Raw genomic sequence first — 21,184 nt, forward strand, 5'->3', positions numbered from 1 at the left:
TTTTGTTCTAATCATCATAAGAGATGAAAATTTAATGAGAAAATATGCTTGTGATTAAAAATAAAATTCACTGCTAGCTAAGAAACGCATATTTGTAATTTTAAAACATATCCATTCACTCCATCCATGGTTCACACTAATACCAAGATATGGTCTTATTTCACTGTCATCCTTGTAAGTTTATGGTGAAATTTTCCAGAATCTACAAATTGGGTGATTTTGCCACAGACTGAATCCAGACAGCTTCCTTTAAGCCAGATATTGAAGAGATTTTCAAAAATGTAAAACAATGCCACTATTCCCACTGTTGGTTTTGGAAATTTTTAATTTTTTCATAAAAATATGTTGTATATATTAACATGTATTGACTTTACTGTTCCTAAAAATGATTTAATAATTAACTATTTTAAAAACTTTTGTTTTAATTCCAATATAATGAATACCAATAGACATAACCCACATAAAGAAAAGCTCTTTGGAATCGTTGTTGATTTAACAGCATAAACAGGTCCTGAAGCCAAAAAGTTTGAAAATTCCTAATCTAAATTCTAAAGTGAGAATTTACTTACTTTCACAATGTGGTATCTTATCACTCCAATGCACATTCCCTCCAATACGGTTACAAGTTAGAATGCTTTTTCCTCTTAAGTAATAACTAAATGAAAAAAGAAAAGGTTACTGTTTCTTTAACAGCACATAATACTGAAAATTTTTATATGGTTGTTTTTCTGTACTACAGTAGTTTGAGGGAGAAGTTTCTTAAATGACATGATATAATGAAAGTGCTAACCAAATCTGCAATTTTAATCAAATAGAGCTTCTGCATGTGGACACACACTGTCCAACAGCAAAATGTCGAAATTACTATCACGCCTGTCAGTGTGGCCTCTTCACCATCTCTGGCAAATGCACCACGCATTCACTTCTATGCTTTTGCTCACACCATTCTGCTCAGCAAGGACTGAGCAGAGAGATCAGGCCCTAGAGCTTGCCTGCCTGGATTCGAGACCCAGCTCCATGAATGACTTGTTATTTAAGCTTTGGAAAGTCTCTTACTGTTCCTCTTGCTCAATTTCCTCATCTATGTAAAAGAGATAATAGTACATACATCATGGGGTTGTTTTGAGAATAAGTTAGCATCTGACACATAGTGAGTACTAGGTAAGTTTTAGTTCTTTTTAATATTCTTTAGATCAGAATATCTTTCCAGGAATAGCTTGGGAATATTACTTAATGAAATCTTCTCTGATGATTTAAATTCACAGTACTCTCTTCTTCTGGATTCTCATTGTAATGATCATAAATAATGGCATGTATTTGGCACTTCTTATTTACTATTTTGATTTAATATATTATGTTAGTATATATTGTGTTTCTAACCAGGCTACAACTTTTTTTGAGAAGAGTCTATGCTTTAAGTTTTTGGTACCTCTCAAAGTACCTAATAGGCTCTCTATATCTATGACAGGATGTTCTAATATTTTTACTTGATCAGTTTAAAAATAATCAGTGAAACTGCTTGTACAAGGTTCAAGTTGACTTTTCCATTAAGCTGTACTCATTTTCTGTATATTAGTGTTTTAGGAGAGGATTTTGGGAAGGTGGTAGAGTTGGAAGCTCTAGGAATCTGTCACCATAACTAGACAAAAACTGCAATGGCAGAATCTGTCTGATGTCACTGTTTTGGAACTCTGGAGTCTGTTGAAGGCTTGCAAGTTCTAGAGGAAAACTCAGACAGGTAAATTGCATTAATTTCAGCCCGTTTCAGCTCTTAGGAAAACAGCAGCAACTTATCCCTACCCTCAGCAGTGTGGCAGGCAACTGTGCGTGTGCTCCTGAAGCAGCTTACACACAGGTTACAGGAGGTACAATAGCCAAAAAGACTGTCTTCCAAGTACCAAGGATCTGTACTCTGATTGCTGACTACTATTTCTGATCACAGAAAGTGGTGGCAGCCATTGTCGTCACACCTCGCCGACTCTTGCAAGCCCTTTCCTTGTTGGTTGAAGTGACTTACATGGGATTTAAAGATCCAACAACATTTGCTTCCACCTTCATTTTTCATGTTTCCACTCTCAGAAGCCAGGCACTAAAGACTAGGACATTCAAAAACAACTGCATATGTGGGGAAATTTAGAAAGTGAGTGTGCATGTTCAGGGAAAAAACACAGAAACAGCCTGAGAAGGCCTTCAGTTTACATCTCAGGTGATCCCTGCCACAGAAACATGATACAAAAATCAATAAACAAAAACAATAACAAAAACTGCAATGTCTAGGGAAAGGGGAGAATCTGATTTCCAGGGTGACCACATTATTAGATTCCAATGTCCAATATTCCACAAAAATTCACCAGACATACAAAGAAACAGGAAAGTGTGGTCCATTCAGAATAAAAAAACAAATGAACAGAAACTGTTCCTGAAAAATATCTGATGATAGATATATTAGATAAAGACATCAAAATATCTTAAAGATGCTCAAAGAACTAAAGAAAGACTTGGAGAAAGTCAAGAAAATGATGTGTGAACAAAATGGAAGTATCATAAGGAGCTAGAAAACCTAAAAAGGAACCAAAAAGAAATTGTGGAGCTTAAAAGTACAATACCTGGTATTAAAAATTCAATAGAGGGATTAAAGGCAAATTTGAGCTGCAGAAGGATCAGTGAACATGAATATAGAATGGTGGAAGTTACTGAGTCTGAGGAACAGAAAGGAAAAAGAGTGAAGAAAAGTGAGCAAAGCCTAAAGGACCTGTGTGATATCATCAAGTGGATCAACCTACACAGCGTGGGAGTCTCAGAGGGAGAAGAGAGATAGAAAGGGGCAGAGAGAATATTTAAAAAAAATAATGGTGAGCAACTTTGCAAATTTGATGAAAGACACAAATATAAACATCCAAGAAGCTCAACAACCCCCAGGTAAAATGAACTTAAAGACATCAACACTAAGTCACATAATAACCAAACTTTCAAAAGACAAAGACAGAGTGGCTAAGATGGCAGAGTAGAAGGACCCTAAGCTCACCTCCTCTCACAAGAACACCAAAATCACAACAATCTATAGAGCAATCATCATTGAAAAAGACTGAAACCTACTAGAAAAGATCCCCTACAGCTAAAGACATAAAGATGGAACCACAAGGAGACTGGTAGAAAGGGCAGCCTTGCAATATAATTAAATCCCATACCCCACAGTGGGCACCCCACAAACTGGAGAATAATTATATTACAGAGATTCTCCCACAGGAGTGAATTCTGAGCCCCACGTGAGGCCCCACAGCCCAGGGGTCCAGCACTGGGAAGAGGAACTCCCAGAGCATTTGGCTTTGAAGGCCAGTGGGGCTTGATTGCAGGAGCTCCACAGGATTGGGGAAAATAGAGATTTCACTCTTAAAGCGTGCACAAAAAAGTCTCAAACACACCAAAGGACCAAAGGTAAAAGCAGTAACTTCATAGGAGCCTGGGCCGGAGCTACCTACTCATCTTGGAGGGTCTCCTAGGGAAGTGGAGGCAGCTGTGGCTCACTCTGGGGATATAGACATTGCGGCAGATATATCAGGGGATTCATTTGTGTGAGTTCTCCCAGAGGCTGATACTTTGGCACCAAGACCTGGCCCCACCCAACAGCCTGTAGGCTCCAGTGCTGGGACATCTCAGGCCAAACAACAAACTGGGAGGGGAGACACCCCTACCCATGAGCAGACAGGCTGCTTAAAGACTTCCTGAGTCCACAGCCACCTCTAAACACACCCCTAGCCATGGCCCTGCCCACCAGAGGACCAAAACCCAGCTCCAACAGTTAGGGGGCAGACACCAGAAGCAAGAAAATACAGTCCTGCAACCTGCAAGCCAAGTCTGCAAATGCAGGCCAGATACTACCCTGGGACCAGCTGGCCCCTGGCCCTTGGGTGATGAGAGGGGAGTGCACTGCTGGGATGCATAGGATGTCTCCTACAGAGGGTCACTTCTCTAAGGCCAAAAAAAAGTAACCAACCTACCACATACATAAAAATACAAATAGCAATTTAGAGAAAATGAAGCAACAGAGGAATATGTTTCAGATGAAGGAACAAGATAAAACCCCAGAAGAACTAAGTGACATGGAGATAGGCAATCTACCCAAGAAAGAGTTCAGAGTAATGATAGTAAAGATGATCAAAGAACTCGGGCAGAGAATGGATGCACGGAATGAAAAATTAGAAGTTTTTAACAAAGAATTAGAAACTATAAAGAACAACCAAACAGAATTAAAGAATACAATAACTGAAATGAAAAATACACTAGAAGGTATCAATAGTAGAGTAAATGAGATGGAAGAACTGATTAGTGAGGTGGAAGACAGAGTAGTGGAAATCACTGCCACTGAAGAGAAAAAAAAAATGAAAAGGAATGAGGACAGTTCAAGAGACTTCTGGGACAACATCAAGCATGCTAATATTTGCATTATCAGGGTCCCAGAAGGAGAAGAGAGAGAGAGAAAGGACCTGAGAAAATATTTGAAAAGATAATTGCTGAAAACTTCTCTAACCTGGGGAAGGAAACAGTCACCCAAGTCCAGAAGTGCAGAGAGTCCCATACAGGATTAACCCACAGAGGAATACACCATGACACAGTGTAATCAAAATGATGAAAATTAAAGATAAAGAGAGAATATTAAAAGCAACAAGGGAAAAGCAACAAGTAACATACAAGAGAACTCCCATAAGGCTATCAACTGATTTTTCAGCAGAAACTCTGCAGGTCAGAAAGGAGTGGCAATGATATACTTAAAGTGATGAAAGACAAAAACCTACAACTAAGAATCCTCTACCCAGCAACGCTCCCATTCAGACTTCATGGAGAAATCAACAGCTTTACAGACAAGCAAAAGCTAAAATAATTCAGTTTTACCAAACCAACTTTACAACAAATGATAAAGAACTTCTCTAGGTGGAAAAGCAAAGGCCACAAATAGAAACAAGAAAATTATAAAATGGAAAAGCTCACTGGTAAAGGCAAACTTACAAGAAAGGTAGGAAATCATCCACACACAAAGCTAGTAGGGAGGTTAAAAGATGCAAATAGTAAAAATCATTTGTATCCACAATAAGCAGTTAAGGGCTACACAAAACAATTAGATGTAAAATATAAAATCAAAAACAGTAATTGTCAAAAATCTATAATAGATATACATACAAAAAGAAAAAGGAATCCAAACATAACATTAAAGATAGTCATCACAAGAGTAGAGAATGAAAGAAGGGGAAAGAAGAAGACCTACAAAAACAAAAAACAATTAACAAAATGGCAATAGGAACATACTTATCTATAATTACCTTAAATGTAAATAGACTAAATGCTCCAAGCAAAAGACAGACTGGCTGAATGGTTACAAAAACAAGACTAATATATACACTGCCTACAAGAGACTCACTTCAGATCTGGAGACACATACAGACTGATAGTGAGGAAATGGAAAAAGTATTCCATGCAAATGGAAATCAAAAGAAAGTCAGAGTTGCAATACTTATGTCAGACAAAAATGGACTTTAATAAAGACGGTTACAAGAGACAAAGACACTACATAATGAGCAAAGGATCAGTAGAAGAAGAAGATTATAACAATTGTAAATATATATGCACCCAACATAGGAGCACCTCAATATATAAGGCAAGGGCTAACAGCCATAAAGCAAAAATTGACAGTAACACAATGATAGTAGGGGACCTTAACACTCCACTTACATCAATGGACAGATCATCCAGACAGAAAATCAATAAGGAAACACAGGTAACACCCATCCTTCTGAAACTATTCCAAAAAACTGCAGAGGAAAGAACTCTTCCAAACTTGTTCTCTGAGGCCACCATCACCCTGATACCAAAACCAGACAAAGATATCACACAAAAAAGAAATTTATAGGTCAATATCACTGATGAAAATAGATGCAAAAATCCTCAGCAAAATACCAGCAAACCAATTCCAAAAATACGTTAAAAGGATCATACATCATGATCTAGTGGGATTTATCACAGGGAGGCAAGGATTTTCAATATTCACAAATCAATCAATGTGATTGATCAATGTGATACAGCATATTAACAAATTGAAGGATAAAAACCATGTGATCCTCTCAACAGATGCAGACAAACTTTTTATAAAATTCAACATCCATTTATGATAAAAACTCTTCAGAAAGTAGGCATAGAGGAAACATAGCTCAACATAATAAAGGCCATATATGACAAACCCACATCATACTCAATGGTGAAAAGCTGAAAGCATTTCCTCTAAGATCTGGAACAGTACAAGGAGGCCCACTCTCACCACTTTTATTCAGCATAGTTTTGGAAGTCCTAGCCACAGGAAGCAGAAAAGAAAAAGAAATAAAGGAATCCAAATTGGAAAAGAAGTAAAACTGTCACTGTTTGCAGATGACATGATGTTATACATAGAAAATCCTAAAGACACTACCAGAAAACTACTAGAGCTCATAAATGAATCTGGTAAAGTTGCTGAATACAAAATTAATATACAGAAATCTGTTTCACTTCTATACACTAACAACGAAAGATGAGAAACAGAAATTAAGGAAACAATCCCATTTACCACTGCATCAAAAAGAATAAAATATCTAGAAATAAACTTACCTAAGGAGGCAAAAGACCTGTACTCTGAAAACTATAAGACACTGATGAAAGAAACTGAAGATGACACAAACAGATGGAGAGATATCCCATGTTCTTGGATTGGGAGAATCAGCATTGTCAAAATGACTATACTACCCAAGGCAATCTACAGATTCAATACAATGGCATTTTTCACAGAACTAGAACAAAATATTTTTAAATTTGTATGGAAACACAAAAGACTCCTATTAGCCAAAACACTCTTGAGAAAGAAGAACGGAGCAGGAGGAATCATGCTCCCTGACTTCAGACTATACAATAAAGCAACAGTCATCAAAACAGTATGGTACTGGCAGAAAAGCCAGACATATAAATCAATGGAGCATGATAGAAAGCCCATAAATAAACCCATACACTGATGGTCAATTAATCTATGACAAAGGAGGCAAGAATAGACAATGGAGAAAAGACAGTCAACAAGTGGTGCTGAGAAAACTGGACAGCTATATGTAAAAAGAATGAAATTAGAACATTCTTTAATACCATATAGAAACGTATACAAAAATAAACTCAAAATGGATTAAAGACCTAAATATAAGACAGTATATTATAATACAGAAGAAAACATAGGCAGAACACTCTTTGACATAAATTGCAGCAATATTTTTTTTGGATACGTCTCCTAGAGTGATGGAGATAAAAACAAAAATAAAAACTGGGACCTAATTAAACTTAAAAGCTTTTGCACAGCAAAGGAAACCATAAACAAAATGAAAAGAAAACCTACAGACTGGGAGAAAATATTTGTAAATGATGCTACCAAGAAGGGATTAATTTCCAATACATACAGCTCATCCAGCTTAATATCAACAACAACAACAACAACATAATCAAAAAATGGGCAAAAGACCTAGGTAGACATTTCTTCAAAGAAGACATACAAATGGCCAACAGGCACATGAAAAGATGCTCAACATAACTAATTATTAGAGAAATGCAAATCAAAACTACAATGAGATATCATCTCACACCAGTCAGAATGGCCATCATTAAAAAGTCTACAAATGATAAATGCTGGAGAGGGTGTGGAGAAAAAGGAGCCCTCTTACACTGTTGGTGTCATTTCTGTGAGCCCTCCTTCAACTCTGAGAGCTGGCCATTTTTACTAGGGTGCACTGTGTTGTTAAGGATAAATTCACCATGATTACTACATTTTCAATGCTTCCAATAGGCTTATTACCACATATAATAAGTATATGATTTTGCTTTTCTTCAATTTAAATTCCTTTCTATTAATTACACATCATTTCATTCTCCATAAAAAGCCCAAGAGTTATTTGGCTACAAGTGCAACTTATGACCTAGAAAGAAAAATGAAATCAACTTTAAGGGAATGATTAAGCTGAGAAGCAAAGAAAAATGGAATTCATAACATTTAACTTATTTCCTCTAAGGAGTAACTTACTTACCCCTCATTACAAGAAATGTGAGCTTCTGATTCAAACTCAAAGGTTTTATTTGGGGCATATACTTCACCATGCTTTATTTCTGGATTTGGACATGATTTTCCTAAAAGAAAATTTTCAAATTCGTTTTTTCATACCAATTTCAAAACATTTAAATCAAGATCAAAATTCTACACTGCTCTTTTATATTGATGAAATATTATTTTCTTTATTTAATTATTATAAGGGCAAACTTAAAATTCACATTTACTGAGGAACCAATCACCAATAAAGATTCCCTGGAGATTTCTCAAAGCCTGAAAAAATGCATTGCTATCTAAAACCTAGTTTTGCATGAGAAAATCATTATTGTTGCAGTGGAAAATTGACCCTAAAATGTGTAAAAATCTCTACAGAAAGCAAAAAACAACAAACAAAAATGGTTTTGTTTCCTTACTTAAACATGCTTCTTCAATAGGGCTCCATGAGCCATTAGGCTCACAAGTAGATGAGAGGAGATAAGGCCACACATAAAAGTATCCTATGCGACACTCATAGTTTATTCTGTCCCCAGAATAATAATGGCGTTTAATGACACCCTTGAGCTTCATACTCTCCATTACTGGTGGGTCAATACAGGGACCTAGGAATAAAAATAAAAACAGAAAATTAAGGATTTAATCTCTTTCACCAGCCACTTGTGGCCTAGCAGCAAGTAGGCAGTACAGAATAAATGGAAAGGTTCTTAGCAAGATTTTAAGTGATTGTCACATGCTTTTACCCAAGTGATGGTAGTAGCAGAGGATGTGTCTTGTTTACTTTAAATAACATCCTATTAGCTTTTAATTTGTTGAGGAATAAGCTAAATTTTCATTCAACAGTAAATTAAAGGAGACAAAATCTTTTTGGTATTGACTAAATATATATATATATATATATATATATATATATATATATACATATCCTTACATACTTTTTTCTAAATTCATTTCAAAGTTCACCTCTCCTCTAAAAAGTCTTCCATAGTATATAGCACTCTGCTCAGATTACTCTTCCATAGTTTGAAACACAAGCATGTGATCACTTGTCACTTCAGGCTCAGTTTCCTCTCAGTAGGCAAAGTCCTAGAGGGCAGGGATCATATGCCTTCTTTTTCTACTACACTCTGTACACACTGGGTACTCAAGACATGCTATGATAAGAGGTGACTATTAAATAAACATTGTGGGTTTCAAAGATCAAAATACATATGGACTAAGTATTTCAAAGTATGACTTCATTTCATATTTGTGAACTAAATAATTTTATGAGTAAATAGATAACATTTAAATATCAAAATTTGCCATTTTGAATAGACTTACATTGAAAAAATTTTGTTTTCTTGATATTACTTTAAATGTAATTTAATTTTTCTTCTCTGATCAATAGAGCATGCATATCCTTAGAAGCTCCCTGAGGTAGATGTTTGGGCTATTTATCTAATATACCCCAACAGTAAAGCTACTTTCTTGCTATACTTTTATAAGTTTTTATTCTTTTTATTTTTTGGCGTGGGGAGTCCCTCCCTAGGAGAATGTAATTCCTACTTCAACAATTTCTCTTCCTTTTAATTATCTGTGGGCTCAACAACCTAACAAATCTGTTAGAAAAATTATGTAAAATAATGATATGGAGACGCATCAAGTCCTAAAGTGCTAAAGGAATGCAGAGGCCACACCTATAAGGTTAAGGATCTAAGGAGAAAGAAATAGACCTATTTTGGTCCCTGACGAACCTTTTTTTTATTACTCCCCTGGATCTCTGTCTTACTGCAGATTGAGAGACTGGTCAAGAGAGAACTCTAAAGAGGTGAAATATTACCCTCCTTTCCTATCATATTCTAAACTCTAAACTCCTCTCTTGATACACCGTCCAACATTTCATTTACATCATGTGCTGAAACTGTTTCAACACTTAGCAAATGTTTTCAACATTTCTACTATGCTGATCTTGTTACATGAATGCTTCTCAATTAACTGCCCCAAACAAAACAAAAGCAAAAAGCAAAAAAAAAAAAAAAAAAAGGAAAACAAAACAAAACAAAAAACCCCCCAAAACAAAACAAAACCCTTTAGTATTAAAAGCATTGCTTAAAAAGAAAATTAGTTGAGTTGAATTTTATTAATAATATTAAATTTACTCAATACCCTGAGCCAGACATTCTCATTTTAACATAGGAAAAAAACAAACAAACAAAAAACACAGGCTAGAAATGCTATATAATTTCGTACTAGATGCAAATGTATTACATCATTCTAGAATTTCCTGGAACCACCAAGAAAGAAATCAAGTTAATAGCATGCCCATAATTAAATTACACAAGTGTTCTTTGTTTATGCACTCAATTTCAGTAACTATCTCGAAAGTATAAAAAAGAAGAGAAAATTCCTAAAATAACTCTCACACATAGTGTTCTGAATGGAAAAAGACATGTCAATTGGACAGTTTAATCCATTCAACTAATGAAGGATTTCTTCCTACCAATATGCATCATGAAATGAGTGCTTTTAACAATGTGCAGTTTAGAATGTTGGCTTTGTCAACCAGTTGATCACAAGCTTTATACACTGTAATAATTGAGCCCAATAATCACACATTTTTATAATCAAATTTCTTCTTTTGCTCAGAACATTGAATTTTTTTCCTATGAGGATTTTCAAAGTAAATGCCCCTAGCTCCAAAAAAATAACATCTTAACTTAGTTTTTTCTAAATAGTTTACAACATTATTATTAGGCTGTAATGCTAAACTTTAACAATGGATGCTATTACATAATAAGATAGGCTGCATTCAGAAAACTCCCCAGTGTTCCAGGTGAGTGTCAGGAAAGTGAAATAATGCTCTGCTGTGAATCAAGAAAACTGTTCACTTTCTATACACTTGCAAAAATTGTGCAAGCACTCTCTACCTGCTTGCAAAATTAAAAATAACTCCCTGACATAAGCACACGCCACACCCCTTCCCATGTGGTTCCCTTCAGAAAATCATGGTCTCTGACCCAAATTGGAACTTCCTGAAATCTGACCACCCCCTCCTTCTCTCACTGTCCACTCAACCTATTTTTAAACTTTCATTGCTTCTTCAAAACACAGGCTCTAACATCTAACCTATCAATTTTATTTCTCAGTTCCCACTCATTTATAAGCCACTTAAATTATTTTCAAGTCATTAAGTAGCCTCCCTCTTGGTAAATTCACCCTAACACTCTCTCCCGCAGTAATTTTAATTACCCTGTCTACAACATCAGGAGCTATTGTTCATTCTCTCTTTGCTCTCTTGTGCCTGAAAAGCTCTTTTCCTTGGTTTCCAGGTAGCAAACCAGCCTGGTTTTCAGCCTGTCCTCTGGCTGCTCTTCCTTCTCTGTCTGATTGCATAATGTGACGTTCCTCATGAGTTATTCTACGAGCTCCCCTTATTTTCATTCTTCAAATCCCCCCGGGTCAGAATGTATACTCTCATGACATCATTACAACTGATGAGAGCTGCCTCCCAAATCCCTCTCTCCATCGTAGATCTTAGCTGGGGTGCCAAGTCTATGTGTTCAACTGCCTCCCCACAGCTCCACTTGGAATGTGTCACACTATCTCAAATAACATAATGAAGCCAGCAAACAAGATACATGTTTTCCACAACTGAAATGCCTGTTCCCTCTCTCTGTTTCCACCTTTACTTCTAATTCAAGCCACTATCATTTCTTATCTGGATTGCTACAAGAGTTTCTGAATAGGTCTCCTTACTGGTCTTGCCACCTTTCATTCAGTTCATCTTCACACTGCCACCAGAGTAATACTGATGTGATGCTAGGACCAAGGCCCTTCCAAGTCAGATATGTTTCAACGGCTCCCTGCTTCCCTCATGATAATGTCTAAGGCTCCTTGACATGGCTAACAGAGCTTTAATATCTGCTCACTCTTGCATACTCTTCTAAGCCACATTCAATTCCACTAGTAGTGCCCATTAAATTACTCAACTTACTGTAGTGCTCTAGACCTCCATGCATCATATTACTTCAGCTTTGACCAGAGACCCTGCCATTCCTCCCACCCACTCCTCCTTCAGTTTCATCTTAGATGCCACTTCTTCCTGGAGGCTCCTAACATCTCTCACCCAAAAATTTCAGTTAAGTGTCCTCATGAGCCCCAATTTACTTCTTTCATAGCACTTTTCATACTGTAATTATTCATTGCTTATTTCCATAGGAGACTGTAGCCTTCTTGAGGACCATGTCTCATTCATCACTGCATTTCTAGTTCCTAGTGCCAAAGCTGAATGAGTACTGTTATCAGTTTTATACATCCTTGGGTCAAAGTTCAAATTCTTTACTGTTCAGCCAAACTGCTCCAGAGATAGCTTCAAGTCATCACTCTTTTCACTGCTGTTTCTGTTCCTATTTTCCATTTCTTTCATTCATTTATTTACAGACATTTCACTTTATGAGAATTTTTAATTTCTTTCATGCCAAAATATTTGTTTTAATATTTTATTATAAACCCATTTTATATTACTTCTATGACTAGAAATAGTATTTTAACATTATTAAAAGTGAACTCCAAAGACTGTGGGTTATATTTTTTTCCTAAAGATTAGCAATGAACAATTCTAGAACTTGTTTCTTAAAACCGTGGTGATAGTAATCATTTTAGAAATAGCAAATTAAACCTGTGCCAATCACTATTTTAGTGTTTTTTAACTAACTTATCCTCCACAATCTTCCTATGAGTTGTGTACTATTTCCCATTCTTTAAGATGAGCAATCTGAACCATGGTAAGGTGAAGTAATTTGCCCATGAATATATTCCCTGTAGATAGCAGACCCAGGGTCAAGCCAGGAAACCCAGTTCCACTACCCACATTGCTTTCCATCACTGTCTGTCATCTAGAACCCTCGTATGGTTATGACAACAACGTTTGTCTGCAATTTAGTCCTTAAGCAATGGTCTTCTACAGAGCCTGGGGAGATTAAAGCAAGCTTAGTTTAGATTTGCATTGTGCTAGGGCGAACGAAAGGCCTCAAGGTGCCCAAAAAGAACAGGTAATAACACCACAGTCTGATTTTTATGATAGTAATTTTTCATTCCTAACTATCCTGTTCTTCCATAATAATTCACTCTGTGATCTACACCGCTGCCTTCCTCTTGCCTCCTTTGCCCTACTGCTGCCACACTGGGTAGCTAGGCAGTCCATGACTGCCCCGAGCCATGTGACATCTCTGAGCCTTTGCTCACACTGTTATCTCTGCTCTGAACACATTTCTTCCTGCTCAGGAGAACTCCTTCAACTCTTGTCTTCCTTGACTTAATTCACTCAACATCTCCTCTAGGAAGTAGTCTCTGCTTCCCTGGGGAGGCACTGACCACTCCCCTTCTCTTGTGTAAGCAGCTTTTTGTAGGAAAGAGCTTTTTGCAGGAGGTCCCTTTTGTCTTGTCACTTTAGCAAAGCTATACTTTAATTAACTTCTGGCCCAAGCACACCTTTCACATCTTTTGATTACACAATACTTTGCCTAACCTGTTGGTTCTCTTCTTAGATCAAATAGAAAGGAAGAATAATTAACAGATGATCAGATCTTTCCCCCAGCTTTCCCTTCAGTAACCTCGAGAGCAAATTGTGTGAAACAGATAACATCTAAAGAAATATCACAAGGAGTCAACAAGTCTGCAGGCAATGGGAGATGTCAATAAATATGACTCCCTATCTCAATGATTAACTGAGATTACTTCCCCTTTTTCCCTTAAAAAACTTTCATGGCCAAGCAGAATCTTCAGAGTTAGCTCTGGGACAGGAGTCTGCCTTCTCCCCAGATGCCAGCCTTCTGATTAAACCTTTCCATTCCTACCAGTACTTGTCTCTCAAGTATTGACTTTCTGAGCAGCGAGCAGCCAGACCTGAGTTCGGTAGTACTCGGACTCTCCTCTGCATGGATCTCTCAGCTCACCATCACATGTCTTCATGTTTAACACATGATATTGTGGACTCCATTCAGCCGTGTGGCCACAACACCTCACACAGTACATGCCTCATAGTCGCTATTCAAAACGCTTTGGTTCTCAAAGTTACACTGCTGTCAAACAGAAACCAATGGTAAAGAATACAGTATAATGAATTTAATATTGAAAATAATCATCTTAAAACGTTATGCACTGGAGAAAGATTTGACCACCTAATTTCTTTTGTTCTCTATCTCCCAGTATTATTGTAACCTAGCAATTGACCAATAAGGACTATTCTTCTTGCACTGTAATATGCAGAGTAAGAAACTAAGAAACTACTGTGTAAGCACTTATTGACCGTGGCTTCTTTCAAAAGAAAAGACCTAAAATAGGCAGAAGAGACCACCCATAAAAGGAAATTGTAGGTTTTGTCCAACAAAGCAGACTCATTCTGGAGGAATGACACTGGTCCCTTCTGTGATCTACCATTTGGCAACTACCTCTGAGATGGCAAGACTCCCAAGGCACAACACTGTTCGACTACAAAACCTTCTCCTCGTGAGCCGCTTCAGCGCATGTTTATTATATCCACATACTTTCCCTGCCCAACATAGTGAGTTCGCATTTGTACCTTACCTAAGTTTCTTACCTATCCTGATTTTACCTTTCAACCTTAAACCTAACCTTGTTTTTCCTCCTCTTCATTTCTAGCTGTTATCTTCCCTGATACATCCTATTCATTTTACTTATCTATTTTCCTCTATTTTGAATAGTTTTCATCATCTCCTTCAACTTCTAGCTTTAAGCCTATTCTAAACATTATCATTCTTTAAAAAATTCCTTTTAATTTTTTGTTAGCACTGCTGTTCCATCACCCACAACTCTCTTGCAGAGAAATAAACTTCCAAAGTGATCCGTAACAAGCAAGACTGGAGTATTGAGAACGCTGAGGAGTCTACAGTCAGGAGAAGATAGATTCTTTCTGACCCCCAGCTGTCCCTGCCTTAGCTTTTTAGGCACCACAGAAAGTCCATCCTAAGCATGGTTCTTTAGAGAACCTTCCTCCTGGAAGCAAAAGAAGTTGTTCCTGGGCTCTAAGCCTCAGCTGAATGTTACCTTTAATTTGCTGGTACTTGAGAGTTATACAATAATGTTGACACTGAGGCAAAAAAAAATGGGCATTTGAAACCACAAGTGCGACAAGAGAGCCAAGATCTCTGCATTCTAGTGAGGAGAGAACAGAAAACATAGTTTGGGAGGGTGACTACCAGTTGGGGGGAATTGAGCTGAAGTGTGTGTGTCCACCGGAAACTGCATCAGAGAAGGTCCCTCTGAGGGGATAACATCACAACTGACTTTGAAGAATAAGAAGGAGCCAATTACGCAAGAGGCAGAAGGAGAATGTTCCAAGGCCAAGGGAACAGCATGTACAGAAGGCAAAGGGCAGAGTTTGGCCTGTCTGATGAGCAGAAATGTCTTCCCTTCCACCAGTCATTTGTTAAATGCTGTCAGAGAATCATGCTCCTTTCCTCCTGGGTACTTCTTTTGGGTTATAACATATTCATTAACATTATGTTTTGGCTACTGTCTACCACTCCCAATAAATTGTAGCAAGTATTTTATTTCCTAACATGGGCCTGGCACTGGGGACCCAAGACCAGCATAGGACCTGGCATATAGAAGGCAAGTATTTATTGAATGAAGGCTGCTAAGAAAAAATGCAGCATACAAACTGTATATGTAATAGATCCTAAAAATAACTTGGACATGGAAACACACGTGTATATAAAGACAGAAGGAAATATACCAAAGTATTAAAAATGGTTGTCCTTTGACTGTGTATGTTTTATACAATTAAGCATGCCTTTTTTTGGGCATATATTTAAAGTATTTATTCGATTCAATGAAACACGGAAAAGAAAAAAAAAGTGAATGGGCCTCAGCTCTAGTTTATGAAGCTGTATGGGAAAACCAGATGAACGTCATTTATAGTTCATTTTCAGGATACTCATTTTTCACTAGGTTTGGCTACCAATGTTTTTTAGGTTGCTTCGGTAAGCCCCATACAAAGCAGCTTCCTTGTCCCACACTGCGCACCACTGGGCTGGCGACTTCCACAAAGCATACACCAGGGTACATTCCCCCAGGCTCCCCAGCGGGGCACAAACACCCCCCACACAAGGCATCACCGGCCTAGAGAACATAAGGCAACCCCTCCCCCAGGGCACAGCACCAGCCTAGCAGCATCCCCAGACACAGGGGCACTCAAGAGCAAGCCGTCCCCACCAGCACGGGTCCCTGCTCCTGTTCCGACTTGGCTCAGTCCTGGAAACACCCTACAGACTTTTGCTAGGGACCCAGCCTGGTCCGGGGTAAACCCCGGCCGAGCCCACCACCCCTCACCGCTCAGTGCCCACCACCAAGCAAGCCTTCTCCTCGGCCACTACGTGGTCTCCACCCCGGTGGGTCCCCGCACAGCAAGACCCAGGACATTCCGGCCACGCCTTCAACCCTAACTCCGCACGACCCCGGGTGGATCCAGCTTCGCGCCTCCGCCCGGAGCCAACAAGCAAAGCTCACCCGGCCCTCGGTTCTGACCTGCCTGCTCCCCGACCCACTCCAGTTCGCCGCCAGGGCGCACACTCTCTCCAGGCTCCTACCGGAGAATATGGGCAACGGGAGCACTAAAGACAGCAAAAGAATCCCGCCGCAGCACCAAGGAAAAGGGGGACTCTCTGGGCGGCCGGGAGGTGCCTGGCAAGGCGCGCGGCGAGGCGCGCAAGACGCCGTCATTTTTGGGAAAATCAGCGGGAAACCCGAGAGCAAGCCAGGAGAAACCTTTTAGATAGAGTTCAGTTACCAGACGCAATAATCCCCGGATTCACAGTGTCCTGTGCGGTCACGCAGGTGGGCGTGGCCTAGAACGCTGCAGGAGCGAAGGAGAGGGCCTTGCGAGGCCAATGGGCGGGCTGCAAGGCTGGGCCTCGGCGCCCGGGGCGGCCCTTAAGCCTGGAGAGGCGGGGCGAGGCCCTTGCGCGGGGCTAACCCTCCCGGTGGGCTGGGAGCTTTGCGCCTCCTTCTTGGACTCGGACTGTCTCTGAGTCCTCTGTCTGCAGACCTGAAGGAGAGCCGCGGCGGCTTGCGGGAAATGGCTATCTCACCGCCTCTACGTAAACAGACTGTTACCAACCTACTCAAGAACGGTGGAAAGGAATCAAGGGCCGGTGCGGTCATCACTGTCCCTTTTCCGGAAAGCTGGACTAAAGAATCAAGCGCATCGACCCGAAAATAGAAACCTAGAGCCCAGCCAGTGGGCCACTGTGGGTCAGACACCCCTCAGGACTCCAGTTTGGACCTGGGGCACTCCAAGCTGTCCGGACACCTGTACCCTTGCTCAATCTTTAGCATTAGTCAGGCATAATTCGGGACAATAGTTGAGGTTTCCGTGGTTGAGCCTCTGCTTCTGAAGCCTCTCATGGCCTGATTTCAAAATCACGAAAGGTTTGGTCATTGCTCTCCCAACTGCTAAAGTCAATTAGCCTTCCCTGTGTTCCCAGGAAAGGACCCCTGGGAAGGTAAATTGTTAACACCGGGCCATTAGCATAATGGGTTCCAACGCTACCGGGCTTTTGTCCTTGAGCCACTAAATGTTTTATTGAAGATGAAATATACATGCATGAAAAAGGCAAGGACGGGGTGGGGGGCATTAAGTGCCAAATTTCTTGGAAGCAGTAAATGTCATTAGAGTTGGGAGGGGTAGGAATTGGTCAGCTGAAGTGGATAAGGGGGAGAACTTTTCTGTTGAAACGATCTTGCAAACAATGCTGGAAAATTATCAATGAGCAAGATTTATTTGTAGAATTGTAAGTAAACCTGTATGACTAGTAAAAGAAATATAAAAGTAACCTGACTGGTATTAAAGAGCAAACAAAAGAAGTTGACATTTTCTTATTAGTTGGCAAAGAATAAGAAGGTCAACCAACGTAAGTAAACGTATTTGGGGAACCAGTACCCTCAAATTTTAGTATTTAACGTAACTTTTCTGTATGTCAAAAGTTTTAAAATGGACATGACTTTTAAACCACCAGTTCCATTTAGAGTTTATCCCAAAAAAATCATCAGAGCTGTGAGCAAAGCTGTATAGTTTTCAAAAAAAAATTTAAATCCATGTGTCTAGCAAAAATATTAAGGATTTTATAGTAGGTAGTTTATTGTTTAAAAAAAAAATCAATGTGAGAAACTATGATAAATTCCTGAGTGGAAAAAGCAGACTCCAAATCAGTGTGTACCTTTTTTCATTCCTTTTATTAAAACAAAAGTAGTATATTGATACAGAAAGAGATTAGTTGGAAATATACCAAAATTAACCAATAGTTGATAGGATTATGGATATTTAATTTTCTTTGTGCTTTTCAGCTTTCTATACTGACACTATGTTACCTTTGGAATCAGGTAAAGAAAAATAATTATTTACATCCAACCTATATTTCAATTGCTATTTCATTCATAGAATGGTGGGGATAGAACCTGTTATCACACAGAGTTAAGGTATGAGAGGATGGTGAGGAAATGGAAATTCTCCGTATAAACATCAAATGCATCATCTGGAATTACAAAACTTTATATATATTTTTTAATTTTTAAAAATTTTTATTGGACTATTGGACTGTTAGTTTCTGCTGTACAGCAAAGTGAATCAGTTATACATATACATATATCCACTCTTTTTTAGATTCTTTTCCCATATAGGTCATTACAGAGTATTGGTTAGAGTTCCCTGTGCTATACAGTAGGTCCTTATTAGTTAACTATCTTATGTATAGTAGTATGTATATGTCAATCCCAACCTGTCAATTTATCCCTTTCACCCTTCTCCCCCGTAACCATGTTTGTTTTTTACATCTGTGACTCTATTTCTGTTTTGTAAATAAGTTCATTTGTATCATTTTTTAGATTCCAGATATAAGCAATATCATATGATATTTGTCTTTCTCTGACTTACTTCACTCAGTATGACAATCTCTAGGTTCATCCATGTTGCTGCAAACGGCATTATTTCATTCTTTTTTATGGCTGAGTAATATTCCATTGTACCACATCTTCTTTATCCGTTCCTCTGTCAATGGACATTTAGGCTGCTTCCAACAAAACTTTATATATTTTTAAACAATTTTATATGTGAGACGTACTAAAGCTATTCTGGGATGAACAAACCATGGAATTTCCTCTTCCTCCCAGACCAATACAATTTTTTGAATTCTTGGCAGAGCATATAAACACCAAATGTGGATGTGATATATAAAATATACACCTTAGTATTGGGGGTTATAAAATCCATAATTTTATAATTAAGGGGACAGTGAAAGGAAATGCAATGAGGGGGAATTATCATTTCTGTTAATACTTTCAGTTATGAAGGAGTGATATAACAGAAATATTCTGTGGCTAACTGTTGGCATTAACTTATGAAAACAGAAATTATTTCTTCTGCAACTATTTGTACATAATATTGTATGTCAATAAGCTGAAAAAAAAACTTTCCTGTTTATTTTTGGGCTTGAAAGTAAGGTTTTTTTCGTTTTGTTTTGTTTTATTCTCATGAGAAAATTTAAAAGGTAGGGAAAGAAGTAGGCTAGTTTTTGCTAGATTAGATTCAAGGATTGAGGTTTTACTGGGACTTTGTTTCAGTGAAATTTCTGTACCTGGGGCTCATCAAATCATCCCAAATACAATTGAAGAGATTCACATAGATTTCTTTAACTTATTTTGATTTGACCCAACTGAGGCTCCATTTGAAAGGTTCTAAGTCTTGTTCTCTATTTTTCTGGACAAGTTCCACGAGGCAGGGATAGTTTTCTTGCTATATCTCCAGTGCTGAGACAGTTCTAGACCTACACTAGGTGCATAATAAATACGCATTAAATACTGAATGAAATAAATGGGCGTTGCTGTCAAGTGCATTTAACATGTCTCTGCCAATCCTCCCCCAGTGTGCATTTACCAAATGCTGGGAAGGTCCTGAGGGATTTTGATTTTAGTAATTTTAGCCACTAGGAACAAAGCAGGATTTGTCTCTGAAAGGATTTGTCTACAACTGTCTGCAGAGAAAACTTTCCTAAATCAGGCATGGCAAGCTGACCTATGAAGTGGATCTACTGTCTAACCCTTAGTCTTGAGATCATTTTAGTGACTGAGTTCAAAGGGAGAGTATGGACTGTGAACTTCCTAAGGTGCTGAGAGGAACAGAACTCAAGAGTTGAGGCTTTGAGTGAAGTAGGGGCTTAAACACTAGTGGTTCCTCCAACTCCCCCTAAAGATTTTGTCAAGCTGCCAGCGATAAAATGAGGAGAGAATGGAAAATATGATTGTTTGTAGACCAGATTTTGAGCTATGTAGTAGCTCTCCTGTAAGCTTTAGGAATGGCGGTAAGGTGGAGGGAAGTGTCTGTGGATGTCATTAAACCTAGGGGAACTTCATTAAATAAAAAAACGTTAGATGATCCTTTGCCTCCTAAATTGGTATATTTACATTTTGCTTTTCAGAGGTGAGGGTAGTAGCATGAAGGGGCCTGTGAATGCTCTCAGAAGAGGCTTTCACCTGTCATGGTGCTTTACAGGTTAGGTGTTTGTGAAAACCTGAAAGAGAATGGCTAAACAGAGGATAGTTAAGCCACCTTTTTGAGGCTGGTCCTGGGAGCTCTGCCACCTCTACTCGCACCTGGTAGGCACCTGCCAGCAAATTGACCTTCTTACTTGGCTGTTACCTCAAGAGCATTACTGTGGTGCCAAACCCGACACAGGGATTCTGAACCCAGTCAAGTACAGAAAGGAGGGCATTTCTCATAAGGATCACATATTCATTTTGTTTCCTCTTGGCTTTTGAAATCTTTACACAGTAAATATATTACAAACCATATTCCACAAGTCGATTTGCAAAGATAAAATCTCTTATTCCTTTCTTATTATAATGCTGAGACAAATTACATTTAAACATCATGTACTTTAACTTACATCTCACATTTAACTGTACAAAAAGGCAAGTGAAACAAAACAATATTAGAATGTTAGTACTAGGAATAGCTTTGGAGATCAATTGGCCCAGCCCCTGCTTTTCAGATGAAATATATAAGGTCAGAGTGAACAGAAGTGCTCAGTAATACAA

At 38.5% G+C, this 21,184-nt stretch overlaps 2 protein-coding genes across 5 annotated transcripts in view; both read right to left on the reverse strand.

Annotated features, from left to right (window-relative positions):
• Positions 1 to 17,047, reverse strand: part of LOC137219889 (membrane cofactor protein-like) — a 56,739-nt gene extending 39,692 nt beyond the window's left edge. For 2 of the 4 annotated variants that reach the window (XM_067729123.1, XM_067729122.1), the window contains exons 1-4: positions 16,684 to 16,887; positions 8,512 to 8,697; positions 8,079 to 8,178; positions 570 to 655 (exon numbers count right to left, since the gene is read on the reverse strand). In XM_067729123.1, the coding sequence (XP_067585224.1) occupies positions 570 to 655; positions 8,079 to 8,178; positions 8,512 to 8,697; positions 16,684 to 16,816 (505 nt within the window). In that variant the 5' untranslated portion in view covers positions 16,817 to 16,887. Of the gene's footprint in view, positions 1 to 569; positions 656 to 8,078; positions 8,179 to 8,511; positions 8,698 to 16,621 lie in introns of all 4 variants that reach the window. The other 2 variants (XM_067729126.1, XM_067729124.1) reach the window with 2 other exon arrangements.
• Positions 17,027 to 21,184, reverse strand: part of CR1 (complement C3b/C4b receptor 1 (Knops blood group)) — a 120,981-nt gene continuing 116,823 nt past the window's right edge. Inside the window, exon 22 of the mRNA XM_067711107.1 lies at positions 17,027 to 17,213. Coding sequence (XP_067567208.1) covers positions 17,027 to 17,213 — 187 coding nt within the window. The remainder of the gene's footprint in view (positions 17,214 to 21,184) is intronic.

This window comes from Pseudorca crassidens, chromosome 2, assembly GCF_039906515.1.
Source record: "Pseudorca crassidens isolate mPseCra1 chromosome 2, mPseCra1.hap1, whole genome shotgun sequence".
Lineage (NCBI taxonomy): Eukaryota > Metazoa > Chordata > Mammalia > Artiodactyla > Delphinidae > Pseudorca > Pseudorca crassidens.